Raw genomic sequence first — 12,230 nt, 5'->3', positions numbered from 1 at the left:
TCCTACTAGGGTCAAAACCCTCCTACGAGGATTCAAACCTTCCTAAATGGATAATGGAGATGCCATGAAGGGTTTTCGGATTATAATAGGGATGCTCAGAATTATGTTATAGGTACCTAAAGTAGAAAAATATTATTGATTGTATATATACTTATCTATTTTTATATAGGTAGAATAAATGCTTTTTCGAAAACAAATAATATTATTCTATAAATACGTAATTGCTTCCAAATTTTACTATGAATTCGATATTATTAAAACCGATACGAATATTATACAATAAAATATGATTTTCTTTCCTTAAATCATAGTTTCCAATATAAAATCAAAATTTCATAGACCGACTTGACATTTAATATACATATAACATAAAATTTTCTTTGATAAAAAATTAACTTTTTTAGAAAAGCAACTTCAAATTATAATCTAATTAACTAATAACATGAAAATACCATGAATTGAGAAGGAGAAATTCAAAGTATATAAAATAAAATGAGTAATTTCTATTTTTCACACTTTCACACTTAATGAATAAACGGCTCTTCAAATTTGAATATGTTCCCGGATCGTGATAGACTGATTATTCAAATGGATGATTTATATGTATTCAATGAGGCTGGATGCTAAATTTCGAGCAACTTAGTTATCAAATTACCCTCTGGAATATACATTAACAGGCATATATAAATTTGTATCTACATATGGATGTAAATATCTCCAGTTGGCCCAGAAATCATCATTTTTCAAACAAATCCGCTACTCAATCCTTGACATTTTGTCTAATCTAATATCTAATCATAAATTCGATCTTATACCAACCAAAAGTTATTAAAAACTTTCAGTTAACTGTTTTTAAAACCCAGGTGCAGCAGATTTTCCGAAAGTAACCAAAAATTATAAATTGGTGACTAATTCTTTATAATTCTGAGCCGAAAATAATCCTGGTTGTTGACTATATAAAAATGGAACCATCAAAAAAATCAAAGGATCAGTTTTAAATATTTTATTATGCTTAGGCCCTTATTAGACGAAACTAAGCAAAGTCGCACAACCTAGACGCTACATATGGGATTGCTGTAGTTGCCAGAGATCTTCGTCTTCATACGCTCCCAGTTTCAGTACTCTGAACTTCGAGAGAATGTCAGTACAAAAAAATCTGCACACCGCGCAATATAAAATGCTCACCAGAACAGAGCTGCTCGCGGTCGGCTCGCGGTGATCGAGGCTTGTCGCCACGATCTACAACGTTGATAAAGCGTTTAATTGTCAATTACGATAAGTGCCAAACGTCGGACCTGCATTAATATCGAAGTATACCAATTTGTAAACCAAGGTTCAAAGAATAAGTACGATTTTTTAATTTTTAAAAATGTTTAGTTGGTTAAGACTTATTAACATCGAAAGATGGTGAAAATCGTTGATTCATAAATTTTTAAATACTCGTATACATTATAAGGTAAAAAGACAAGAGACCTTATCTTTTTGAAATGGGCCATATATGCATAAAAAAATTATCCGAAACGAAAAAACTATTTGTTCATAATTTGTTTAAACAATTGCGATTTAAATAAAACGTATCAGTTTTTCGCAAAAACACCGGATATATTTGGATTCAGCTGCTCAAAATACATAAGAATACAACTGTTTTATCCTTGGATATATGATTGCACATGGCAACATTGACCGCTCCCGGACTAATTGGAAAAACCAAGTAAAAAAAAATTTTAATGACGATTCCAGCTTTTTGAATCGTTATATCTCGGAAACAGTTGCTCGTATGAAAAAAATTATCAACACATTTTTTGTAGATAATTTTATGTTCTACAATTTTTGTCTGGAGTATTTTTATGATAAAACTCACCATTTGGCTGAAAATCACGAAAAACTCATTCTTGTAACATTTAACATTGATTAAAAAAATTTTCCATATAGAGAAAATTTGTAGAATCTTTATAATAATATTTTGAACGATTCTACCAATTTCTAGCTAGTTGTAAAGTTATGTAACGAATGTCTAAATTGACCGATAATAAGTAAAAAGTTGTTTTCGTTCGGAAACTATGAAAATTAAAAAATGTTGTTTAAAAAGTACTCATGAATAAAAGGGTATTAATAGATTATTTGAAATATGTGTGTTAATTATGTTTTTGAAATCAGATCGTCCGTTTCAGCCGCCAGGTTTATACTAACAAATCTAACATACTGCTGTACATATAGCATCAACAACCCACTACACTTACATTCAATGGTAGAAGTAGCTTAGGAGAGTCGAAACAAAAGGCAGAAAACTTCTATTCTAGTCTGATGGATACACATACAGACAGAACAAACACTCGTATCTTGTCGACCGACTTCTTCGAATCTGATAACGATACCGATAATTGCCGACAAAACAAATATTATAGCTTTAATAGATACACAAACTCAATATCAAAAGACAATTGGTCGTATGGTACATCAGCTGGTTTCAATACTCACAGATATTCACTGCCAAACGATAACAAATATGTTAGAAGTAACAAAAAATATAACAAAAAAGATAAGGCTAGACCAAAACCTTTGCAGTATGAACATGAAAAATATTACGACCATGTTTTTCCAAAGAGGGATGATAGAATAGGCACTGATTTCTTCTATCAACCCAATAGTTTAGAACATGCTGAATTGTAAATAGGTATTGATTATAAAACATGAACACAGTTTTTGGATCGAATACTTACGTTTTATTATCATAAATCTAAAAAAATCTAGCAATAAATTATGATTTTTTATACTACCAGGAATAATGTGAAAAAACTGGTTCTTATCGACTTCACAATAGAATAATTTCATATTCAGTTTAAACAATTAAGGTACAGAAATAATGAATTTAATTATATTAATGTTAGTATCTTGGTTCAGTCATAAACGCTCAAATTGATGCAGACGAAAAAATCAACATCAGAATTCGAATGGATCAAAAGGCATTTGTCAAGTACTCTTCAACGTTTGCAAACAGAAATATAAACCTCTACAATTAAACTAGAAACCTGGATCTTGAAAGCTCAAATGATCGAAAAACTTTGAGCATTTGAGAATTGGCTCTATAGACGCATCTGAAGGTACCCTGGACTGACAAAATCAACAACGACGAAGTACTAAGACGCTTTTTAGTCGCAAAAGAAAGCTGTTAGCAGTGATTAAGATAAGAAAAACATCTTACATAGGACATATTTTGTGCAACGACAAATACTACAGAACATGATGCAGAGCAAAGTAGAGGGAAAGAAAAGCATCGACAGGAAGAAGAGATCCTGGCTTCGTAACATAAAGCAATGAACAAATCTCAGCTTCAGAGCATTGCTTCATGTTGCAAGGGACAGAGACGCATTTAAAAACGTAGTCGACAAACTTCAATAAGAAGACGACATGAGAAGAAGAAAAATAATCTTTGGTTAATAGTGATGAGATGAATAGATATAAAATATTGAGGTTATGATTTCTACAGCAAACGCATAGCTGCAAAAACGGTTGTTTACACTTTAAATTGCGTCTGTTAATCAATAGTTCCACCGACTTCAGAGTCTGTGATCTGTGATCTGGTTTGTTTGTCCTAGAGACTTAAAAACAATCGATTGTCGACGTAAAGGCAGTGCAGAGAACGATTAAAACACCAGCAATGTGCATAATAAGGAAAGCGATAGTCGCCTTTCTGTGATCAGTGACTCTTTAGTAGAGAAATTCCACTACAGGAGAAACTATCAGCATCTATGATGTATTGAGCTAGATAGTGACAGTTTAAAAAACATCGTCAGTCTTATAAATCATGAGTATTGTTCTTTGGAACTGAAAGAAGAGTTTCTGGTGAACATTTTGATGGCAAAAACTTCGCTGTGCTATTTAAAACAAAATGGCATAATGGTACAATTTCACTTCATGATAATGCTGTAATAAATCCAAGATTTCATCGGAGAATTTTAAGAAACACTCGAGCGGTGAGCGTTTCGATGACGACGACGATATTAAAGATTACATGGACTATGTTAAAACAAGTGACAGAATTCTTTGAAGATCAAATACAAAAACTAATTGGACAATATGACAAGTGCTTCAATATTAGTCGAAGTAACGTTGGAAAGTAGATTGAAGTGCAGTCTTACATTTGAAATTTAATGCGCTTTTTCAATTCAAAATGGTACTAGGTAAAAACCTGACTCGTAATATGAATATTAAACACGAAACTTTAGAATAAATAAATGAGATTGACTCAAACGATAAAGAAAGATATGGTTCTGTTATTTGGGTGGACTTGTGTACATTATGGTATCGGTGCGTTTGTCAATTTTATTAAAAAAAACTTCATAATCACATTTTTAATTTTATTCCAATCAATAGTGGAAATAAAAGTGAAAAAAAATTCCTCAACAGCTTGAACGATAATTTTTAAGGTAATCTTCATAATAACAATTTTGCCAATAGTACTTGGGCCCAGCTACAAGTTTTTATTTGTAATCACACCATTGAAACGCTTTGTATCTGTTACTTGGGTGGCAAACCGTCACAAAATTGTCAATTTTATAAAAAAAAAAAACTTCATAACCACATTTTGAATTTTATTCCAATCAGTAGTGAAAATCAAAGTGAAAAAATGTGTTGAGAAAAAGTAATAGGTCACTTGACGTGTAGGATACGCCAAATATGTTAAATTTATAAAAAAAATCATCATATGACTAATTTTAACAGAATCCACCATAAAAATTTTTACTATAACATGGAAACCTTGTTGGGCAATTTTTACGCAGTCGATTGTCAATTTCCTGTAAATCTTTTATCTCGAGATGTGTCGATACCAAAATTTTTCGATTCTCGATTCCCGATTCTCGATTCCCGATTCTCGATTCCCGATTCTGGATTCTCCCCCCTTGTAAAAAGAATTCTGTTATTAGAAATATATTCATAATTTGTTTGAACAACCTACAAAACCAATATTAAAGTATCTATGCCTATTCGAGGATAAATGAGGGAATTTCGCAAATAAAAAACAAATAATGGTTGAATAAAACCATTTATTCTGAAATTAAATTGGATCAATCCTTAATAAAGGGAAACACAAGGTCTACGTTAAGCTTTTTGGTTTTTTGATTATTATATCAAAAATCAAAATCATTATCCAAGTTATTTTAAAATCGGGATTTTTCTACACTCGACACCTAATATATCAAGGCAGCCTGTTGTTTAAACAATGACTAATATTTTACAAATGATTTTTCAAAATATGATAATTTCGTTTTCATAACAATATAAACTGGATTAAAAAATTATGTTTCCGTCCATTTAATGGTATCGGTATCGATTTTTTGCGATCGATTCTCGATACCGATACCAATGTCCAAGAATCGGTAGTATCGAGAATTGGAATCGAGAAGTTGTTCTTTTGAATTTGTACTATTTCTTTACACGTGTAATGCATATAGAAACGTCAAATAAACCATTATTTTTATCCGACGATTTTATTCGCTAATTATATGATAAACAAAATTACCAATCAGGTCATACATTTTTTTTGATACTTCGTGACGACTTGACAGCTAAACGACCCACTACCATAATGAGCCAACCCCGAAATTTATCCGACTCCACCCAAATAACAAGGTTGCATACGAGTTGCGACTCGCGTTCAAATTTTAATCCGGGTTACCGTAAGGGTCGTATATGAATTTCGTCCCTTCCAAGAAATACTTCTGTAAACTAATTATACTTCCAAGGCTTATCGATATTTGAATTTTGGATTCTGGTTAATCATTTTTCTACCTGGAGCTTAAGTAAAACACGTATCACCAACTTATTAATCCTCTCCCCCCTTGTATGTTTGGGATAACTAACACGGATGGGTAAGTTGGTAATATTCAGTCTGAATACACTGTTTTCACCACCACTACATCAAAATTAACAATTACTTTGTCTGAGGTTTCGATAACCAAGTTATCGTCTTCAGAGACTGAAGGTGAACTACCGTTAACTTGGTAAGTAACGAAACGTGTAGTGGTAGTGTGAACAATGTGTTTAGTACCATACATGACAAATACAAAGAATTTTACCGATGTGGTCTTAAATAAAAAAATTATCGCACTATACGAAACCCTTAAAGAAAAGACAGTAAGTCCTAAAATATGAAAAGGAAGAAAATTGAATGAGGATATTGTACAAAAGTGAATTTTGATGATATGCTGATAATTGTGGAAGTAGTAGTAAAAATAACTGGTCTAGAAACATTTAAAAATCGTATTTTAGACATCGAAGAAAAAACACGAAATACTGTATCACAAAACTAAATATGTCTGTCATTACAAATTGTTTAAATATTTTGAAGAATGAAGGAAATTTAGTAATACCAGAAGTACCAATCTAAATCTGAATACTCTCCAGTTTTTTTTCACTTATGAAATGGTACAATCCCTTTTCAACTCTTAAGACTCAATGTTAAGAAGTTTTTTTAACTGGAAATATATAAATCAAATGTATTAAAACCGATTTATGAAGTTTCGTTACAACATCGAAAAAGTTAATGAAAAGAAATCCATCCAAAAACTGTGCTTTTGATGTTCGACTCAGAGTTTTCAAAAGAATTTATATTTTATGTAAAGTGAAGACAATAAAATTTCAAATATTAAAACCGTAGCAGTACGTACAATAACAAAATTACAAACAATCGTTGTCTCTGCTATGAAATGCTTTTTCATTTTTAATTTTAACAAAAAAATTAATCTGAAACTTTGATATAGAGAGGAAATTAGTTGGAAGTATAAAAATATTATAGTTAGTTTCTTAATTTTGAACAACTTTCAACACTGTAATAGAAAAAACTATGTTTCACGATATTTTGGGGTTTGTTTGTTTTTAATGAATTCTGATATATTTCAAAAATAACTGTTTTCAATTTATACAAATTCTTCTACAAAACGTATATACTACAATACTACAACTATAATTGAAGACAACAATGAGGTTTTTATGGACCCTTCCACATGTTTCTTGATTCCTCAAAATATACTAAGAAACACCTAGAATATTCCTTAGTATTTGTGGTTCTTACAGTTGCACTTGTTCTTGATGAAGCCTTTTTTATGAAAAAAAAAAAGATTAGATTTATTGAGCAATGAAATTTAATTTAATTAAGATTGAGTCAAAAAAATAAAGATACTTCTAAAACGCCGATATGTCAAAGAGGCAGCATTCGCAAGAATGAAAATCGTGAGAAGAAGCATGCGTTTCAAAAATTGATAATTCCAAGAAGAAGGTTGCTATGAATTAAGCTTTATGAGCTGATGACACACGCAATAGGTTCCATCCTGATGTAGGACTGCTAGTGCAGTCATTTTAAGAGAGAATTTCCGATCCCTAGCTTTAAACTCATGTATACTTTTTGACATCTTAAAACTAGACGCAAAATTCTCATATGATTCGTTGTGACATTTGGAGGTCACAAAAATCATAGTTAATAGTTTAAAATAAGCAAATTATCCAAAATTATAGATTTAGCAATAGTTAATAAACTCAATTTCAAGTTTTTTTCGATCGGGACTACCAGTTGACTCCAAATTTTATTCTAGTCGCCCGCTCTCTCTGATTTTTAAACAAAAATTGTGTAGATTTTTAATCAGTTTAATATTGATCATAAATACAAATAGAATAAAATAAAATAAAATTTTGTAACCTACGAATCATAAAGTCGCTCACATTGAATCAAATCTGAATTTTAAGAACAGTTTTAGGATATCAAAACACAAGTTTATACGAGTTTATAGCTTGATATATCGTATTGGAATATTGATTCTGGCGGCAGATAAAAAGTTTTGAAACCTATTTGTAAATTAATAATTTGTAAAAATCGTACTTTATAGTTTTCAAAATTCTGTAAACGCTTGTAGGACGAGTGTAATTTGAATAAAAAACATTCAATTCTGGTACTATAATAGAAATTTATAATCTTGAAAATTCTGAGTGTAAATAGATTGTACATTGTAAATATTATTGTGTAATAATTTCGAAAATGCATGTAAAGGTGATTTTCTCCAAATATAGGTAATAATATTGAATAGAGAAAAGATTGTAAACAATAACAATTATTTTTTAATAATATAATCTATAACTTTATCAATTGTTGAGAGAAAATCAAAATGTTATAATCATTTAACATGTTTTGTTTACATTTCATCTTCAATTATTTATTTTAGTAGTTAAATTATTTTTAGGTGTATGGCGAATAGGTTTATAACGAAGAAGAAGACTGTACCTAATTAGAATAGTAACTACGGCGAGTAATATTTAATAATAAAAACAGAAACTTTTAAAAAATATAACTTATAAGCCAAGTAATTGATTACAAACTCGTAAAACTTATTTTTATTACCAGCATCCTTGAATTATACTCTTAATTACCTCAAATAGTTCGAAATTTTGCTCACAATTTTAGGTAAAATGTTTGCGGTTAACAGGAAATTATGGAAACGACGATTTTAGTAAAATCGACTTTATATGTGACATATTTGACGGATACGCACGCGCACAAAGTGTTTATAATCAAATTAGTGCCGTCAGCTTCATGGTTTCAAAATAAAGACAAAAAAAAATATTGGTTTTAATACATAGGTAATCAAATTCTCGGTGTTTATTGTATAGTTTTTTTTCCTTTTTTATTTAGATACGATGTCCAAACACACACGATTTCGTTTTCACTATGAAGACGATATTGATTTTTAGAAAGAAGAAAGAAAATTGTGTGTATCGAGTAGAAAAAAATTAAAATTAACTACCATACCACTACTTTATAAAAAAGACAAAATAGCAGCTATGTGTCAAATGCGACAATACTAGGATAACTGTATTTCTAAAGTCGACTTTATCAAAAGCGAAAGCAAATAAAGTCGGCTTCGATAAAATAATGCCCTTATAAAAGCTTCATTAGTACAGTTCCGCTCAATCGTAGCAACTTTTTTGTATCTCTATTTGTTTAAACCTGTCATGTCAAATATACGGCCCGCGGGCCGCTTCTGGCCCCTGGGCCAATGTCTCTTAGAAAGAAAATGTTTTTTAGAGCTTTCTTTCATAACTTTGGTATGATTTTTAACAACCGTATATTATATATTTATATAATTTAATAGATAAAATGTTATAAGGATTCAGTTCATTTTTTTTTAAATTTCCAATCTGGCTCTGCAAAATTACGTTTGACACCTCTGGATTAAACTAAAAAGATGCTATTTGAGCATTACACAGAAAATGGTTTCATACCATACTCAATATTTTCAGTATTGTAGCTCACGGTAATTTGGAATTGGTATTTACATCATTTTAGCTTGAACTCGTCGAACCAATACATGAACATTTGATGAACTGTTTTGCTTTTATTTATTAGTGACCTTATGATCTGTGCCTACTCCTTGTAATTATATCAAAAAAGTCTAAGTCACAATTTGCGTCTGGCTCAAAACACTCGGACTTTTTCGATTCGTCAGTTAATTCAAAATCACACATTTTTTAAGAAGCTTCTTTTCAAATGTTAAAAAAAATATTAGTAATAATGATATAAAAAATCAACAACCAATCGGTTATTTCCCAACACAAATTCCACAATCACAAACTTTCGGATACTACTACCTTGGATTAGATAGCTGATTGTGAATCCTAATCCAGAACGAGATTTTGATCACAGTTTTCGAATGTCGTGTTCAATTTTTATCTAAAAAACCATTAGTTTGTATCATCTTTCAGTGCTTTAATATTTTCATGTTATTCAGTAAGCTGTAAGATAGATTCTAGATGTTTAATAATTGGTATTGAACGAATTACCTACATTTTGTACCAAAAAATAATACCAATAGACTGTTTTTATGCTGAACCCGTCAGAATTTACTCATAAGTCTATCAGGGTAGAAAGGTCCCTATTATATGATTAGGACCCGATTAATTCGATCAGTTTCCAAACAACAGTGAACGTGATCCTGGTTACTTTACGAACACTCAGATCAAAATCGATCATAGTTTCCGAAAAATCCTTTCTGAAGTATTTTAATAATTTGCATTCGTCTTCAAGTGTAAAAAATAAATTTAATTCACCGAAACATTTGTAGGCTGAAAAAATTATTATACTATAGATAAAAGATAAATAGAGAAAGATAAATACTGCCGTTTTTTCTCAACCTCCGATCGCTCTGTGCAGACGGGGAAAAGAAAGTGGGCATGCACTGTAGACGATTGCGAGGCTTTCGCACTACACACTCCGCCATTGTTGACATTCAGGTGTCAGTTGGCGTTGTGCTACAGCCACGTAAACATGTCCGCCATTATTGATGCTCCTGCCAAGTGTGATTCGTTTTCTGCAGGCTGAAGGTCATAGTGCTACAGAAATCCATGGAAGAATGAGTCGTGTGTATGGGGAATACTTCATGAGTGATGATGTTGTGCGTGAATGGTGTCGAAAGTTTAAGGAAGACCGTGATGATGTGTCGTTTCAGATGACCTGGTTCAACGATTCAACAGAATGGTTAAAGAAAACCGCAGTTTCACCATTACTGCTTTGACTGCGGAATTTCTAGAAGTTTCAAGGTCTGTTTTGTACTTTATTGTTACTGCAACTTTCATTTGAAGAGGGTATTGAAAAACTTGTCCACAGTTATGACAAATGTCTCAATCTCTTCGGTGACCATGTCGAAAAATAACCGTAATTGTACCAATCTTTTAGTGATAAAATATTGTTTCATATGAAATTGTCTTTTATTTAAAGCCTATCCGAGGTTGAAAATTCTAGGATACTGAAGTGAGTTAAACTTCCTTATGAAACATCAGAATAAATTTCAATCTAGTTCATGAGCTATGAATGTATTTTCCTATATCTTTATTTCTTTATTGTTTGCAATATGCCTCATCGATATTTCACATTTTTTCACTCATTCATTCACACATTCACATTTCACGTAGGCATTTGAATTGAGGTGCTCGCCATTTTATGAAAAAAACTAGATTATATATTTGTAACCCCAAATTGAATAATTGAAATTCAAAAATATTCTAACCACTTTTATTACATTTAAATATTTTTCGGCAAACCGCGTTTTTACTCTGGAATTGAAAATTATAAGTTTCACAATGTGAAGTTATTGTATGGAACTTTTCTATTTAAGTACCTATTGGCAGGAATACATTACAAATTTTTATAGTTTGGGGAAGTTATTAGAGATCGTATAGCTTCAGTTAATTTACATTTTTTAGTGTTTATCCGTGGTACTTTATCCTCAACGTGTATTTGTAGAATTGACAGTTGAAGGAATTTAAAGATACGAAAAATTTAATGACTTTTTAACAGTTCAAAGATAATAGAATAAAAAAAATTGTTCTTATGATTCAACATTTTGATGTTTTCTTAATACTAATAATTATTTTATATCAAGAAATTTGAAATATATCATTACTTTCAACTCTAACATTAACAATGATGAAAATTGTCTTATAATTATTTCAAATTTCTGTTTACAACAATATGACTACTTTATTTGGAGAAATCACATAAAAATGTTTAATATTGTTCTTAACTATTGCCTCACCACTTCATCTAGCTTTTAAATTTTGTTAAAAAAACCCGATCTAAGAATATTATACCACTATATATTTATTTAGTTTAAAACACTTAATACTTTTATCATAGAATAAAAAACTAACTTTAATTTGACTAGAAATTTAAATATAATGTGTCAAATATCATTATTTCATTTAAAATCATTTCTCTCTTATATCTTTCAAAAATAATGTCATTGTGAATAAATTGATAATAATAATAAATTCAGTTTTCTGTGAATTAACGTATTTTTCTGAAACGCATCTACATAAATATGTAGTTGGGTTTGAGACGAAAATTCTGTTTGGCACAATATCTTTGAATTATGTCGACTAGTCTTATAGTCCAGTCACTCGGGGTAGAATATTATAGCCAAGTTAAGGAGAATATCTCTCTGGATATCTGTATATCGAGATTGTCTTTAAACAAAAAACTTCTATCATAAAAATGCCAAACAATCAAAGAAATGACACTCTGATATACAATTTTGCATCATTATTCTGTATTGAACTCGCTTAGCATTATTAGAATCAATCCATTTCTTTGAAACATATCTATACAAATGAATAGAATCAACAATTATCATAGACTCGAAAATTGAATAAGAAAAAACCAAAAAGCAACATCAATACGATACTCA

General features: G+C 30.5%; 1 protein-coding gene across 1 annotated transcript in view; it reads left to right on the top strand.

Annotated features, from left to right (window-relative positions):
* LOC130441239 (kin of IRRE-like protein 2) overlaps positions 1-3,001 on the top strand; it is a 649,517-nt gene extending 646,516 nt beyond the window's left edge. The window contains exon 13 of the mRNA XM_056774824.1: positions 2,218-3,001. Coding sequence (XP_056630802.1) covers positions 2,218-2,670 — 453 coding nt within the window. The 3' untranslated portion in view covers positions 2,671-3,001. The remainder of the gene's footprint in view (positions 1-2,217) is intronic.
* Positions 3,002-12,230: the final 9,229 nt, after the last annotated feature.

The sequence above is a fragment of the Diorhabda sublineata genome, chromosome 3 (assembly GCF_026230105.1).
Source record: "Diorhabda sublineata isolate icDioSubl1.1 chromosome 3, icDioSubl1.1, whole genome shotgun sequence".
NCBI lineage: Eukaryota > Metazoa > Arthropoda > Insecta > Coleoptera > Chrysomelidae > Diorhabda > Diorhabda sublineata.
This window is presented reverse-complemented; position numbering and strand designations above follow the sequence as displayed.